Source organism: Myiozetetes cayanensis, unplaced genomic scaffold, assembly GCF_022539395.1.
Source record: "Myiozetetes cayanensis isolate MyiCay16 unplaced genomic scaffold, myiCay2020 scf3, whole genome shotgun sequence".
NCBI lineage: Eukaryota > Metazoa > Chordata > Aves > Passeriformes > Tyrannidae > Myiozetetes > Myiozetetes cayanensis.
In genome coordinates, this window is record NW_026087521.1 from 63,391,275 (window position 1) to 63,409,115 (window position 17,841).

Below are 17,841 nucleotides of genomic sequence, written 5' to 3' on the forward strand. Positions count from 1 at the left end.
CTATACAGCTTTTAGCATGGCTAAAGATAAAAATAATCAGTGACCTGGAATGACTGCTCTCCCTGAGACAGCTACCTTTGGAAAAAAAGAAATTTACAAGAACCCACACAACAAAAACACTTTCCAGAATTGCTACATACATAGTTTTCTTCCTAATTGTACACTGAATTAGAGCTGCTTTACTAATTCTGTCACTGTATTACTCCCTTTCCCAGTACACTGCTTCATAGCTTTCTCTGGAGCATTTCGGAGACGAATAAACGTACCCCTGAAACTCAACTTTAAGAAGCTTTTTGTGCCAATTTTCCCATGGATATGTCACGTTGGGTTGTGTTTGTCACTCTGCAGCTCCTGTTGTGTTCTGTTAGCTTGGAATCGCGTAACACGATGTGGCTGATTCATGACGTGACATGTCACTGCCCAGCATGTCAGCTGAGAGCCGTACGAACCCATGTGCTTCATCTTCACACACACACACACAAACATCTTGGAAATGCCCCCCTGATTCTGAGCCCACTAGCAGGTGCTGGCACATCCGCTCAAAGTAAGGAAGGAACGCTAAAAACTTATGAAATACTCAAAGTTACATTCCTTCCGTAACATCACGATTAGAAACTGAAAAACCTTCTTTGCAGCGTTCCCATCAGAGACAAGGTCTTCCCCTCCACTCTCTCTCTCTGTCAGGATACTGAACAATCTTTTTATCAAAGACTTTTTTCCTAATTTTTTTTTTTTTTTCCCCTGGGATACCAGCCCTGGCAAGAACTTTTCTTTTCTTTAAAAGCAACAGGGAAAAATGTAGCAAGTGAAATGAGACAAACAGAAACTAAACTCATTCATTAGCACTAAAAGTACACATTTGAATTCATAGTCTGGCAGCATTAATGGATAAAGGCACATGATCAAGACTGAAAATTTAAACTGGTTTCATGTATTAAATTCTGTCAAATTACATCAAAATCCAAAAATGATTTGTTGCATCCGCTTGTCTGCCTCTGATTGTCCTTTGGATGCTCTTGAATGTTCTCTCTGGATACTACAGAAGCACTTTCACTGGGACATTCTATAGTAAAAATTCTAATTCTGCTGAGAAGTATTTATGCCTTAGCAGAATTGCCAACATGAAGTCTTCCATGATTTGAGACTGAAAATTAATCCCACTTGATTAAAATAGTAACTCATAGATTAATTTTCTTAGCTGCTTTCTAAGCCTTTGAGATACATTTATACCAATCTGTACGTTTCAGCCATGACAACCTGAAGCTTTTTTGTTTAAATGAGTTTCTCACATATTCACATGACTCCAGGATCTGGGGCTTTAAGGAAGCCATCCATTATAAAATCACAAGATGTAGCAACAGTGCTTGGAAAAAGTGTATGTCCTCTGAAGTGATGCTTTCCACATAATGTCTATGAATCCCTCTTTTGCACCAGCTCATTTTACACCAACAATTCTAACTGCATTCTGTACAACAAATGTGTAATTCTGATAAACCTTAGTGAAATATTTGCCAAGCATTTCATATACCTCTGAAGTTAATACTAACCTATAAGAAACTGTCTTGTTGAATATGAAAATGAAACAGATTTTTCCATTCTGCTGCTAAATCTTGCTTCTTTTTTGCTATCCACAGTTACCAGGGATTAGAGATTAAAATGTTTCAGATTAAAATATTTTTGGAGCTCCCTCGTTACATGATTATCACTGAGCTGTGGGTACAGGAATACTTACTGCAAAATATATTTCTTTGCTGCTTAGTTTGAATTCCTTTCTGCCAGAACGTGTCAAGAGGAGCTAATTTCAAATCTAGCATGTAACGTGGATGCAAACCACCCTCCTGCAGACAAGGCAAGCAGTCTTTGGAAGCTGCTAGACTGATCACATTAGAATTTGATTCAATCACCTCAGAAATTCACTTTCCACGTTGAAAAGAAGCTCTACATTTGGCAAAAGATGGTTACACTGATGCCCACTAGACAGGGCCAATGCAGCCTATGCACTTTTCTTTTGATTATTAACACATGCCACAAAATGCCCAAACACTTAATCTGAAGCTGCAAAAGGCAAGACTTAATTCCTGAAGTACCTGGTTCCCTTCTAGAAGGATCTGGTAAAATAAGAGTTCTCTGCTCTGTTTCAAGCATCCATGGAATAGACATTGCTACAATTCTATTACTTCCACAAGCCTGTACTCCTGCAATGATCACATCCCTTGTTTCAGAGACTCTTAACATCTCAAAGCCTAAAAAATAAATCTCTGGAATAAATGATGACCATTACTTTGTAGAAATTTTATATTCTGAAGGAAAGTAGAAATTAATCTGATATTGGCATACCTGGCTGGTTTTTATCTAGATGTAACTTAAGTGCTAATATTGGTCCTTCTTTTTGTCAGTGTTGCCATACTCAGCAGCCCCCTGTGAGGAAAGGTATGTCCCAAGCTGAACTTTGCATATTTCTCCCATACTTGGTCCCCTTTTCTCAGCATATAGACTATCTTCTAAAAATTGTTCAACCCTCCCCACACAACAAACCCACCCAAACATAAGGAGGATCAGCAAAAACCACTGTGACCAGAAAAATTGAATTTTTCTCCGTTTCTTTATGCAGCTCCAGATTGCACGCTCTCCTAAAGCCCTTTTACTGCTATTTTCAGGACTTTGTGGCCAACTGGCAACATCAGCTCAACAGCTATCTTAGTGGCATTAAAAAAATCCTGACTTTGTGACACTGTTTTCTTGTTTGGGACTATTCCAATCTCTTTTTGCAAAATGTTGCTCGTTCTCATTCACGTTCTTTGTTACAACTGACATTATATGGGCAGTTCTCTCAAACAGCACCTGAAAACTTGATGCTCATGTATTTCTAAGTAACAGGGTAAGATGTAAAGCAAAAAAAAAAAAAAGTCAGGTCCCAGCATTTCTAAACTGAGGAGTTTAGGAGTCATAAACTGAGGGATTCTGTAACTAAACCTGGCTTTAGTAGCGCCCTCCTGAAAGTAACACTGCCTGGTGTAAAAGCTTGGTGTTCAGGATGAAGCCAATGATGCAGATCATCTTAACCAAAAGTAATGAAAATTGCTACTTGCTGCCCCTCCCACCAATTTTTCCACGTAGGGAAAAAAGGGATATTCTGTTTATTCATACCTGTTGTAGAAGGCATTAGCAGCAAAGAGCAGCAGTGAACTAGTAAGGACACAGTGCTTGTTTGAAGACCTCTCTTTCAGAAATGCAGCATGCTTGCTTCATTTGTGTATCTTGCTTTTGTTTTGTGATTAGAGACTTTTGGAGGGTTTTCTTTCCCCCTTTTTCATTTTGTTATGTTTATTTTTGAGTTTTCATTACAAAAAAGTGGCAACTGAACCTGACAACTCTGCTTGAGAGACAGGCTCCTACCAGAGACATGGTATCAGGAAACAAGAGCTGTGGACAGTTAATCTGAAAAAGCATCCTAGGAGCCCCTCCACGTATCTAATTTATTTTTAGGAAAGTAGGGAGGGATGGGAGGCAGTCAGAATGCTGTGCAAGTCCCTACTGCTGCTGCTATTAAGATACTGCCATTAACATCACTTTTATTGCTTGGGACACATTCTCTGTTTTAAAAAAGCAGCATAAGAAGCTGCACTAATACCCATCACTTCACTGTGCTCCAGCAAATGGTTTAAAAAGTCATTGTTTATATTCATGGATGTAACATATAGGAAGAAGAACAAGGAAGAAGAAAACAGTTTCAGTCACAAATTCTACATTTTACTATTTGGGATCAAAAGGACAGGCAGTAAATGAGAAAGGCTTCCAGGTAAAGAGATTATTAGCTGCAAGATCTCTATTGAGAATGGACAGGGGTACTGAAGAAAGAGCACAGTGCCAAGTAGAACAGCACAGATAAGGCCGACAAGGTCTCAGTTTACAGCTGATACATCACTGCATCCATACTATAAACTTTTCCTTAATTATCTTACAGCTATTTCTGACCTGTTTAATGCACTGACAAGGGAATTGGAAAATGCAATCACTGAAAAAAATGTTTTGAATGTTATGATTTATAATATTCTAGTGCTGTTATTCCAGCGCTGAAAACCTTATTAGATTAATTTAACAAGGATTTTTTTTTTTAATCAGTGGTATATAAAGAACTGTGTCTAGACTGGAAACTCTCAAAAATAGAAGAGCCTGCAGATCTTACAGATAAAACTTCTGTAAAAATAGGTTCAATGCTCTATCCGGGACACTGTGGCTTACACCACTTTAGGAGAACTCTTGTTCTTCACTCTAAAATACCTCAGTACTTCCTTCAATGAAAAGAGGGATGTCTTAACTTCCTGTTACTTGGATAGGCATTCAGCACCTGCTGAGCTCTTCAGCCAATAAAGAGGACAGTAACTGCCATTAGAATATGACACCTAACAATGGGTTAGTGTCAGGTTTCTTTCCTCTACTCTTCACGAAAAAGGATTTGGCCCTATCTAGCACAATCACACCCTTTTATCACCTGTGCACAGCCACGTTCTGATTCTTTATCACACATCTGAAGCTGAAGTACTTTACTGTGCTGTGCAGAACAACTGGCTCATGTTTACAAAAGTATTTGCTAATGCTGAAGAAAAAGAAGTGCTATGAGGAGGAAACAACAGTATCCTTCTGCATCTGAATAGCAATACAAGGATCATCAATAGAGTTGAAATATTTTCCTTTAAATATGTTCAAAAATGGCAGCTCTGAGTGCATGAGGAATTTGTATGTCTATTTATCACAGGGGCTTCTGCCATAGTCGTAGCATGATGTGGCAAGTAAGCTGATGCATCTCTGTACATAATGGAGCTTAATGTCTTTCCCAAGATCTCCTCAGAATAAAATTTCACATTCTGCACTATCATACAAAAGAGAGAAGCAAGGGAAAGGGAGACAAATATACCCAACTTAACAGGGCTGCTTAAGGTACTCATCTAAAATGGCGTTCAAGCCAGCAATTTGTCTGAAGCAGAATCATAAATATCATATAGATGAGTGTTCTTCTGTTTGTTTTTGGTTTTTTTTTTTTTTTTTTTGGGGGGGGGGGCAGGCCTTTTTCTTTCTCCTTCCCTTCAGATACGTTTCTTTTTTTTTTTTCCCCCACTATATTTTTATCCTGAATCAAGAAAATTTTCTTACCAAAACAGGGAAGTATAGTCAGGGAAGTATAGTCCCATCATCAGTTTTCACTGGGACAGAAGATCCACAACCAGCTACCTCTAGTAAATAGTTTACTTATTTTTCCCAATAAAATTTTACACATTTTTCGTGTGTCTGAATTAAAATGTCCATTTCCAAAGCCTCTTCTTCTCAATTTTGTCCCTGGTATCACACGTACTTGGTAAAAAAGTCAACAGTTGTAGTTCCCTTAGCAGGCTTAACTTGCCTGGATGAGAATGGAGAAAGCACAACATTGTTCCCTTTCTATCCTTTGTATACTATGAACAGGATGCAAGACACAGCTGGTGCACATGGCACAAGCTGTAGCATCATTAGCAGATACTCCAGAAAAATGGAAGGAGTTTTTCTGGAGAGTCTTGGCCATCTTAAGGTCAGTCTGTGCTGTGGTAGAGAGGTAAACTCTAAACCTTCCAAAGGCGATTCAATTGCTGTCCAGAGGTGACATGAAAAAAATTCTGTTTACTTTGGTGATACACTGTTTACTTTGGTGATCAGATAATGTGAAAACAAAGTGCCATCTTCAGTTAAGGATTCACACTGGTATTTGTCTGAATATTGCAGTTGGGGAGAATGTGATTGTGTATATCCAACTGCTTAGTGCTGTTCCTGGCTTGTCTGAAACACATTTCCTTTCCTTGTCACAACTCCCAGGTGCTACTGCTGAGCAAATAGTAACATCACTGCCAGAAGTATTTGAAAAGAACAAAAAAAAAATTGATTTGGACAATCTGTGTGCTCTTGTCATTGATGGAGACACTACTGTGAGTAGGGTTGGGGCTGAGGTCACAACAAGGTTAAAAGAAAAGAGCCCAGGAATTCTCTCCTGTCACATTTCACACTGAATTGTTCCTGTTTCACAGCAGATGCTACAGACAATGCACTGTGCTCCACTAAATGCAGGGAATCATTTAGCTACATTTACAAGCTACGCTGAAAATTCACTCCAGAATTACTGTACTTGAAAGGTTACATGGAAAGGGCTAGAATATCGCATCAGGCAAGCACTAGATGCTATATTTACACAAGCCACATAAAAAACAAAGGAACAAAAGCAGGAATGAACAGGGCCCTGGCGGTTTACAAGTAAGGGTGATGTTGCTCTCCTTATTCAAGAGTATAATGCACCTCATGGGAAGCCAGTGAAGACTGTAGCTATCAGGTGAGAATCCTGGTAGCATGGTAAAGGTCATAAATCAGATAAACATACTCCCTACAGCATTGTGGTTTTTTAAATCTTGTGTGTGGCCCTGTACAAGCAAGAGGCTTGAAGTTAATCACGAGATGGACCAGGAGGTTATTCTGCCTAGTCCTTATCTGCACCTATGCCTGTTCTCTCTGACTTACTTTGGAGCCTGTAAGCACCTTGAACACCCAACAGAGCAGCATGCAAGCATTTACACGATCAAAGGCAAAATGTGCTTAAGACAGACTTTGGAAATCCAGCACAATTTGGCAAACTTCAAAGATAGTTGCCTTTCAAACGGGTTGTGGAGGAGGCCTTGGTAAATTTGAATGGTATGATTAGCATACCGGCTGTTTTTAAAACTGCTCAAGAAGAAGCTGTGTTAAAATCCATTTCCGCAAGACACACGCATTTTCTTTTGGACAGGCTCCACTAGCTCTGTTTCTTAAATCAATTTTTCTGGCACGGATTTCTTCTTGGAAGAATGTACGACACCAGCTCAGTTTCCTAACCAAAACTTGACAGAATGTGTGCAGCACAGCATAATGGCAGCTCTGCTTCATGGCTCCCTAAAAGTTACAGTACAGAAACCTCGGAAGTGAATTTGACTATTCCAGGTCACATCTGCTGACAGGCGAGCGAGACAACAGAAGATGCCGGGGTAGCCTGTCCAGCAGAGTGTTCAAACACTGGTGAGGGCCACTGATAAAAGGTTTGCCAAAACGGGAGTTGCCAAGGTCTTAGAGGAGTTTCAGGGATGTTTTCAAGTCTTGCTAGATTTAAAGGATGATCCTTGGCAAACTCCCCCTGATGCTTCTCAGCACTTCTAGAGCCAACAGTTGTTCCATCTGCCGCTGAGGCCGACTTTGAAGAATCCTTGCAAAGAGCAGCACACTAACTTTAACACTACACAAGAGAGGAAAAAAAATACAGCTTTTCAGAAGTGACCTAGATGTTTGCCAGTAGCTTGACACACTCTCAGGTAAGGCTGTCTCCTTGTCTCCAAACACTTGAGCGTATAACCAAAGCTGCGCCAGTGTAAACTGTGGGCTGAAAATAGAGATTCAGTAAACAGCATTTATTGAAAGCTTGTCTAAGGCATTAACTGTTCATCCGTGGAGTCTGATGTACAGTAACAGCGAGAAAGACCACCACAAACTAGCTCCAAGAACCAAATTGCTGCTGGGGATTAAGAAAAAAAAATAAACTAAAAAATGGCTGGAAAACTCAGACAGGTACTCCCAGACAACAGCTAGAAAAATTAAATTTAAAAAAAAAAATCAGAAAACACAATAAACTTCTGGGGATGTTAAACACAAACAGTCTCTGAAAAAGCAAAAGAGGGTCCACACAGACACAAACGAAGGTGTTTAGTTTCAACACATAAGCTTCAGTTTCTGCCGTTGTGACAGATTTGCCAGCATGTTTTCGGAGCCAGGCCACTGCACTATTGTATAAGCTTTATTCTAATTACTGTAGGCTCCATAAAGGTTTCTTTATCGTTTAGTATTATAAATAATTGTGCTTCCAGGCTGGGGTTCAAAGCTCAGAACAGCACTCGCACAACAGCACAGGCAGGTCAGGTGACCTTTCTCCAATTCTCCTCTCCCTGGTGCTGAGGACAGACAAAGTGATATGTCTGTCATACGCCATTACCATTAGAACAGAATCTTGTTCTTTTATTACAACTGAACTCCGCCGGATTTCTCAGCAGGAATGCTAAGTGAAATCAATGTCTTGGATTTCCAGGCTGAGCTTGGAGGTCACAGCCACTCTATCATTTCTCAGCATTATCCCTTCTCTTTCTCTCGCGCTCTCTCTGAGCCTCCAACTGGCACACAGCAGATTGAAAACAGCATGCATCACAGGGCTTACGCTGCACAATTTTACAGCCTTTTGGAGCCCCCTTCCTTTCCTTTTGGCCCACTTTTTTATTTTTTTTTTTTCCCAATTTGCAAGTAAGTTTTGTTTGCCTCCGACAGACCTGCAAGCCAAAGGCACTGCAACACCTACAAATATGAAAAAGTAATAAAACACAAGGGAGAATAGAGCTGATCTTGACAGCTGCCAGTTAGGATGGTTATGCTCAATGTTACCAGTAGATATAGCAGGCCTTCTAATCCTGCAATTGCCACAAAATACATACTGTGTCCCTTAGATCTCATCAGACATTCTGCTTATGCACAAGAGAACCAAAAACAACACTGGGATTTTAAGTGTGGGAGATCTCACAAGCCACTAGCCACACATAAACCTCGCTTGTAAAATGCACAAAAATCTCTTGTTAACCATAGACATAACTTTTTTTTTTTTTTTTTTAAATCCCCAAAAAGTCTACTATCAAGCAGTGCACAGCTTTGTGATTCCTTACTCTAAGAGAAGGGATCAAGCCAGTGAAAAACTTCAGGAAGTCAGAAAGTCTACTAAGGAGAGAATAAAGACAGCATAGATGAGCTTGACTCATTACCACAACAGCTACTGATTTCAAGTCATGTCTTTTATTCCCTGAACATGTATCTCACTGAGCTGACAATGGTATTATTTATTTGTCTGGTTATTTTTAATCTGTGCTGTTTTACTGTTAGGGTAAAAACAAGACACTACTGTCAGTTCAAGGCATCTTTCCTAATGTGATAAAGGACATGGACAGCATGCTAGAGGACACTAACAAAAAGAAAGGACACATTTTTATGAAGCTCTTGCTGTCACCTAAATAGGACTGTTTTCTCCCTGCATTCTTCAGCTAAAATCTTCCTAGTTGTTTTGCAACATCTAAGATGTGCCATTGAACGTTGACCTGTTAATTTTGGTCAGCTGTGGCACACGCTGAGCTCACCTTCTTCAACTGCGCATATTCTGCACCTTTTCCCTAGGTACAGCTAGTCACACACTGAGGGCATTACACAGGTGTGACTCCCAGCTGTGAGCCTGACCTCTTAAATGAGTATAGACTGAACTGCCCAGCTATGTCCAAGATTACTCATCAGAGCCCATGGCTCAGTGGACAGATTTCAGCTCTGGTCTGTGACGCAACAGACACTGCTTTGGAGACTTCACAGAATCACAGAATATGCTGAGTTGGAAGGGACCCACAAGGATCATCAAGTCCAACTCTTAGCCCTGCACAGGACCATCCCCAAGAGTGACACCATGTGCTCGACAGTATCATTGAAACACTTCTTGAGCTCTGTCAGCCTTGGTGCTGTGACCACTTCCCTGGGGAGCCTGTTCAGTGCCCAACCACCCTCTGGGTGAAGACCCTTCTTCTAATATCCAACCTAAACCTCCCCTGACATAACTTCAGGCCACTCCCTCAGGTCCTGCCACATGGTCACCACACAGAGATCAGTGCCTGCACCTCCTCTTCCTCTCATGAGGAACTTGTAACTGCAATGAGGTCTCCCCTCAGTCTCCTCCCGGCTGAACAGACCAACCAACCTCAGTCCCTCCTCATACACTTCCACTCAAGGCCCTTCACCATCTTCGCTGCCCTCCTTTGGACACCCTCTAATGGCTTAATGTCTTTCTTATATTGTGGCTCCCAAAACTGCACACAATATTCAAGGTGAGGTCGCCTCAGGGCAGAGCAGAGTGGGACAATATTCCCCTCGACCGGCTGGTGATGCTCTGCCTGATGCCCCCACGACAGGGTTGGCCCTTCTGGCTGCCAGGGCACTGCTCATATTCGACTTGCCATCAACCAGGACCCTCAGGTCCCTTTCTGTGGCACTGATTTCCAGCATCTCATTCCCCAGTCTGTACTTGTTCCTCCACAAACTCCAGCTCTACTCCAGGACAGAATACAGCCACAGATGAAATGTCCCAACACTTTTCATCTCTTGCTGGACACTGCTAACTGGACCCCACACTGAAAGGAAACAACAGTTGTGTGCTGGAATAGGAGACTGGTCACCTTGGCCAGCCACCTGTTACTGAAGAATGAAGGAACAGCACTGTGAGAGCCAGGCCACGGCAAGGGAACCCACAGGATCTCAGCTGAGGTGGTCCACTACCAACACTGTGTACGAATGGTTGTTTGGTATTACTGCACTGGGGTCTTCCCACTGGAAAAATGGCACTATGAATATGCTCCCAGTTCAGGGAGCCATCCTGAGAACAAAGCTGCTGCAACTGAGAGGCACACAGACACCCTTCAGAAAAAAACACATGCAAGTCCCCACATTGTCAGAAAGGCAGTGCTGCCAGGCCTGGTACAGTACCTTGCTTTTGGGTGGAGGGCTGTTTGTGCTCTTGTCTGTGTGGATGCTGGTAGGGGATACAGCAGCACCAAGGTTACCCTGGGGTATGCCAGGTATCTTGCCTCCCGGAGACACTTGCATCGCAGCAAGTTGGGCAGCATACAACTGCTGTAAAAACAAAACCAAACCAAAAAAAAGAAAAACAAAATCGGGGTGAGAGGGGAAGAGAGGAGAGACATCAATAAATAAATCATCTTCCCAAAACTTCTCCTACTGCAGAGGATATACTTTCCTTCTGATGGGTATTTTTTATTTAACACATGTATATTTCAAGACAAGAATTGTCATCTCAACTTCTGTGACTCATTCCTCAGGGGATGAATGAGAGACGTCACCATGAGAAATGTCCCAGCATCCCTGTGTGTCCAGGGATTCAAAACAAGGAACAAAAGCTAATCTTCATGGTTTGCCTGAGCTACTGGGCAATCTTTCCTCTCCTGAGATGACTTAGGTATAAAATCATTTCCGCCAATACTATGCATCAACCCCTGTGAAACTCACATGATGTTTGATATGATGGTCTCTGTGCTACCATTTTATGTTTCTTTATTCTACTTGCTGCATTTGCCCTCTTTGCACAGCCTGTAAGGTGTTTGGAACAGGGTATATCACAATGTTTAGTACTTACTGTGAGAGTCCACTCTCAGTTGGGTTCTGGGGAACCACTAGAGTCAGTGTAAATATACACATACCAGTGGTGAAGTACTGCCCATTAGCTATTAGAAACTCTAAGCCTAAGAACCCTTTCTGTGATAGATGCAAAGCAGGCACACCATGGAAATGTTTTTATCTTCAAAACTAAAACAGTAAAGCACTTTAAACACATATTTCATTATTAACATGTGAATACCTATAATCACAGTCAGCTGTTTAAAGTTTAGCACTACAGTAAGAGTTTATTGAACAGAGGTCAAAAGCAGTGAGAAAGCAGGCAAACTGGCAGTGCCTGAAAGCTCCCCCAACCTCCAAATAAAACATGGAAAAAATAAACATGGGGGCAGGAGAAGCAGCAATTGTTGCTGCTTTGTGAACAGTGAGGAATTCTGAAGTCAGGTGCCTGAGAGAGCAGGCAGTGCAGCAACAAAGGCTTTCCCTCCTCAGTCACAGTATCAGTTTCAAAGACTCACGTTATGTATGGTTAGTGCTGTGCAGTGCACGTGTGATGTGTAAGGCTGAATGAAGGTACTCTCTCCCTGCAGGTGCTAAGAGAGCTTCTGAGATGACAGTGACAAGGGACAACACTCAGGAATATTGAAATGGATGGAAAAGACAAGGGGGCTTCATTGTGATTAAGTCAAAGAAGTCTTGTTAGTAGTGCTTAGTTGTTTTGTTGTTGTTTCTCAGTTAATTTTACATGCTGATAAAAGAACAGAGGGCACAAAGAAACGCTAACCCAAAACAGCAAGTCTGAAAGAGGAAAATGAGGATTCATTACAGGAGAAATCCACACGGAACCATGCAAAAGATGCAGAGACATTGCTACAGTGAGTTCAGTATATATAAGCCCCGTAGCAAACACTTAACTTGATCAAATGGGCAAGACAGTGCTGCGAATCTTGGATGACCCTGGACATCGTTTTGTGGTTCCCCATACAAACTCTTCCCTTTGCTGGTGCACATAATTCACATAATTAAAAGCAGCCCATTGCTACTTTTGTGTAATCAGACATGAAGTTCTTACTTATTTCTTTTTCACGCTTCCTATAATTTTCAGACTTTCTATTCTTTTCAGTCTTGAATATTTTTTATTTCTTTTCCCTACTTTGATCACTACTTGTTCCTTATTTTTCTGTACTTCTTAATCACCATTTATCTATCCCATTCTATTTAGTCTTCCTCTCTTTCCTTATCATCCATTCATTCATCCGTTTTGTCCTTTCCTTTTCTTCAAATTTATTTATTAATTTATTCTATGTGTTACTCCCAGCGAGTCTGAGCCAAATAGATGCAAATCAGCTACAGATAAAAGCCATCAAAAACAATCCAGCCACAAATCAGTCGCAGATTCAAATGCATGTATTTATCAGTTGAAGCTCATATCCATTCATTCTTTCTAAAGAAGACTAAATCCAGCAGGGAGAATGGAACAAGTGTCTGTGTGAACCAGAGAAGAACTGCAGCAGGGAGTTCAAGGAAAACCAAGCCAGCATTATGTATGAATTAATACATCAGAAGAGCAATGGTTGTTTAAGAAATAGGATGCATGACTCAGGAACAACTCAAACATAAGTGGACTCTGGAGGTGACAGAGCAGGTTTAGGGAAAGCTTTGCCTTTTCTTTTGCTCCCTATTGAAAAAAATGACAAAACAAATTGAGGTAACTGTGGGAAAAAGAAAAAAGAAAGTCAAACAGCCATCAGAAAGGAAAGTTTGCTGGTAATCTATAGATTTGATATCAGACAGTATGTCTAGTCCACATGTAAGGGTAAAAATAACATAGTTTGGATGCTCAGCAGTCCTGAACCAACTGGAGATCACTGACAGGCCATACAGAGTCTGGCATGCTGAGGACTGAGCTTTCTAGAAATTTCTGTGAGAAATTTTGGGGAAGACTCTTCAAACTGAACCTATACCTTGAAAAGCGAGGGAAACCTCTACTTCAAACATAACTCTCAACCTTCTGCAGAGATCCAAAGCCAGAATCACAAGAACTAAACTATATGAAATACACGCGCAACACGGTGTCCAAGAATCTGCACATCTTAAATCTTAGTGCTCCCTGAGAAATGTGCTGGAGTCGTGGTTCCTCCTTACAGTGCTGTCATCAACCATCTTTCTGACAATGCACAGAAAGCAGACAATGACTAAAGAAGCGTTGGGGATGAATTTCCCTATGCAACAGCCCAGGAGAAAGCCACATTTTCAGGTGATAAACGGAATATACGGAATGTCAAATGCATGCCATTTTCTCAGTTCACGGAGAGATATACCTGAAGAGAATGAAACACACAGTACAGTGTGGATTAACCTGGAAGAAGGGGTGGAAAAAAATATATAAAGCCTTCATTCATGCTTTGTAAAAACTTCTATCCTCCTGTTATCAGATTCAACATCACAACTCTATTTAATCTATTTTGAGAATTAAAAACAAACATTAAATAGAATTTTATAAGAGGTCCCTTGTTAGAGTACTCTCTTGAAAGTCCCTTCCTGCAACAGAAACCAGTAATTCCACAGAAAACGCAGTTATCAGGCCTGGCTTTAAACTGAAAAACATGAGGTTATGAAATTCCAAGGGTCTGATTCCTATTTAACCAGTAAGTTTGCTCTTATATCCCCTGAATTTAAAAACTGGAGAGAAACATACAGCATGCAGCACATTTCTTGGACTGTCAATAATTTTGAGCTAACACATTATTGAACTTGTCTGTTCATATTTAGTTGTTTTAGGACATGATGACCTTTAGCTTATATCCAAGGAAAGGGCAATGGTGTGACCAAGTGCTGCGAACCAAGACAGCTAAATGACAACAATTTATACATTCACTTCATAGACAAATTGAATTCCAGCAAAAGAACATTCCTACCCCTGCTTCTCCACTAAGGTTTCAGATTTTGGAACTGCATATGAATAGATCTCTGTTGAAACATTCAACCATCATCTAAAACGTACTTCTATCCCCTTCTCAGTAATGAAACCAAGACTCAAACTCAAAAAGTGCAATGAAAATGATGTTATTCTGTATCACTACTGTAATACCCTGTTCTTGAGCCTCTACTTTTACCCCATGGACCCTGGAAGCCAATACTGCTACCTTTAGCTAACCTAAAGACTGAATGTCAAATTCCAGCATTCCAGGAGGTCATTTTGCTGTACTACAACTCATACAGCACTTTTAATCTATTGGGTTTATTGTGGCCAAGGCATTCAGTTGGAATCAGTGAAGCACTACTGCTTTAGGCAGGTTCATTTTTGCTATACATAATAAATAAGGATAATATTCTGAATTTAATAAGATAGATAATACTTCTTCAGGAAGGCAGAATTGGGCTTCTGAAAAAGCAATTAAAAAGTAACATCTATTGTTTGTTTATAACTAAATGACTATGTTTCAGCTCCCCTGCCCATGTGCAATATTGCATGCCTTGTTAATGTTTTCTCATTAACCTCTTATGAAAAAATCTGTATGGAAGCAAAATCATCAGAACAAAAGCACAATGTGATACACTTTAAAATGAGCAGGAGGTATCATTAATTTTTTAATGTTGCCCCTCTGTTCTTAAGCTATTTAACAAAAAATCCCCCTTCTCCCTAGGTCACCACCTAAACCATTTATAATTCTTCCAATATATTAAACAGAAATATTCAGCTGAACTCTCCAAATGGACTAGCTCTAAGAGCTCTTGGCTTGATGACTCTGTAGTACATCAATAGCAAAGCCTTAAGGTTAGGCCAGCTTTGAAAACTTCCCCCTTGGGCATTGTTGTTACATGTTAACAATGCTCATTACTGCTTGGAGGGTACACTAAAAATGAATTCTTGTTCTATTAATACAGAAAATGAGAATGAGATTTAATAGCAATTTTAAAAAGGGTTGAACAAAGTGCTAGCAATTACATAGGCAGAGATAGTTGATTCAAGCACCTATAGGCATTTGGATTACAGTATTATCTCTTATTAAAATATTTTTATTAGTGAACAGTAGAGATTAAGAGCTGTTATTAAAAAAACCACAGAGAGATAGAGACAGGTGGCTCTGGAAACTGATTCAGTTACTGCAATAAATTTGTTTCTGATATAAACTAGCTTTTCAGGGAAGATACCACAGCGATGAATTTACAAACCACTGTGCCTGAGTGTCTGAACTGTTGACTGATCCAACACTTCAATTTCTTTGTCATTCTGAGACCCATCATTAAAAATATACACATGAATGGCCCTGTTCTTTGTTTTTTGCATAATCTGGAGGGAAAAATGGTATAAAATGAGATTCTCTCACTTGGAATACATGAATTTAATTTTCTTTACCTTAAAATTTATGCTTATGTAAGGCATGAGAAGTGTTTGATTGCAGCAGAAAGAATTAATTTTGGATCTGTTCAGGTGTTTTTTTATTGGAAAAAAAAAAAAGGACATGAGGAATTCGGAAGAAAAAGGAATTCACTTTAAACAAACATTTGACATATATCACACTGTAAGATAATTTTTAAATGATACTGGCAACATAGATAAAAACTTAACTACAGAAATTAGAATTAAAGCTGCACTCATTAGTGATTGGTAGCAATGCCTTCTAGATATTCTGTGAAAAAAGTTCTTCATTTAGCTTCTCATTACATACTTGAAAGGAACAAATACCAGATTTTCATCTTTTCTTTGTTTGAGTTTCCTTCAAAGATTGTTAGTCAAACATTTCAAAGGGACATGCTAATTTGTACATTTAAACTTCAGCAAAGGCTTTAAGGTGCCATTTGTTTGCATCAACTGGGAGATTTTCAGGGAAAAAAAGATAATATTTGAACACAAAGTCAATAAGCTCCTTTAAAACCTTGCGCAAAAAACTCACTGCAAGGTGAAATTGCTTTCAGATAATAACAATAGAGGTCAAGATTCTGAGATGTACTGACATTATTTTGGTTTATTTTTGGGTTTATTTTATTTTGTTTTGTCCTTTACAATTCTTAACAGAGTTGGAGCATTATTACTGTTCTACCTACCATTTGCATTTATCACACCCATTTCCTACTAGAAATTGCCCTGGCTCCCAGTGCCAAGGTGCAGAGAGACTCTCTGGCAGAGGACCTTGCCTGAACTAGTGTTTCCTTTATTCACCAAGCAAAAAATAGCAAGTTGGATGAATTAGTCCCAAAATTGTGGACTACGCAGAAACTAAAGAAGATACACTAAATGTTGAAAAGCTACACTGTTCTTTCCCATGGCCACAGAAACCAGCTAAGTTCCTTTGAAAACTCCCATCCTCGCTGTGATCTGTATTTAGCCTAAGGGAGGAAGGCAGGTAACTAAATCATGTATCAAGGAACAGTAATAAATATTTGAAAGTTAAGACTTGGGAAGTTAATAGGTAAGTAATATACTGCTTTTATTCAGAGAGCATTGGTAACACTTGGAGGAACTGCCTAGAGAAATTTTGACTTGATGTTTCAGTCGAGATCAGACGTGTTTTAGGAAGATGAACTTTAAACAAGGAGTTTATTATGCCAAATAATATTTTACATCTTATTTTGTCAGACTAGACAATCTAATAGTCCCTCTAGCCTTAAAAAACCTGAGACTTCCAAGGAAACATGTAGAAAAACAAGTTCTCATTAGAAAAACTGTGAAGCATTCACAAACCGAACAAGGCTTCATTTATACGCTTCTTGCAAGCCAGTTACAAGTACAGCCTTGTAACCACCATCTCTCTCGTATTAGAAAAACATCACTTTTAGAATCAGTAACCACAAGTCTCCATAAAATACGACTCTGGTAGCTGATCTCTAGGGTTCCAGGCCTGCAGCCCTTATTCCTGAGAATAATTTCACTGTCGTCAATGGGACCGCTTTGCCCGTGCCAGGATGAATGCACTAGTTCTTTTCTTATTTGGAACTTTCATGGCATGACCAACTGGGGATCCCTGGCATCCAGAAACAAGGCTGGAGTCCAGGTCACCCAAAACCTGAATGAGCTTTAAGTTTGCATCTGAAGTAAGAACGACTTCTACTGCAGTACACTAAAAACAATGCCTGCTTTGCTTGTAGAATAGTAACAGTGGATACAGTAAAACATGCAGGTACAATTTATGGTAGCTCTCTGAGTTTTCTTGGAAACTGATGTAATTTTGATGGATAGGACAAACATTTTAGCTAAAGCACAACTACATTTGTATTTATAGTAGCTGCCATGGAAAAGACACTAACCCCAACATTCTCAAATGCTGAGCAACTCAGTTTTCCTTGAAAAGCAGCCCTTAATTTTGCCAGTGAATAAATGCGATTCAAATATTAGCAAGGTGAGAACCAGCACCCATGACATCAACTGACTGCTCCTGGTGACACAGGAAGACTGTAGGAAACTCCTGATTAGAGCCTAGACCTCATGGCTCCTTTGTCTCATGCCTTAACAAGAAGACAATCCTTCTACAGGATGTAACTGTAGGAACTTATCAATAGACACTTCCTATCACGAGTTAATAAGATCTGTTAGTTTCTGTGATAAAATATCATTGCAAACTGTATGTTTAAGATTGCCTGCTCTTTACAAATGAA

General features: G+C 39.9%; 1 protein-coding gene across 19 annotated transcripts in view; it reads right to left on the bottom strand.

Annotated features, from left to right (window-relative positions):
• The window catches only part of SOX5 (SRY-box transcription factor 5), a 638,539-nt gene that overhangs the window by 51,849 nt on the left and 568,849 nt on the right, over nt 1–17,841 (bottom strand). For all 19 annotated transcript variants that reach the window (XM_050323666.1, XM_050323662.1, XM_050323669.1 and 16 more), the window contains one exon: nt 10,597–10,743. In XM_050323666.1, the coding sequence (XP_050179623.1) occupies nt 10,597–10,743 (147 nt within the window). The remainder of the gene's footprint in view (nt 1–10,596; nt 10,744–17,841) is intronic.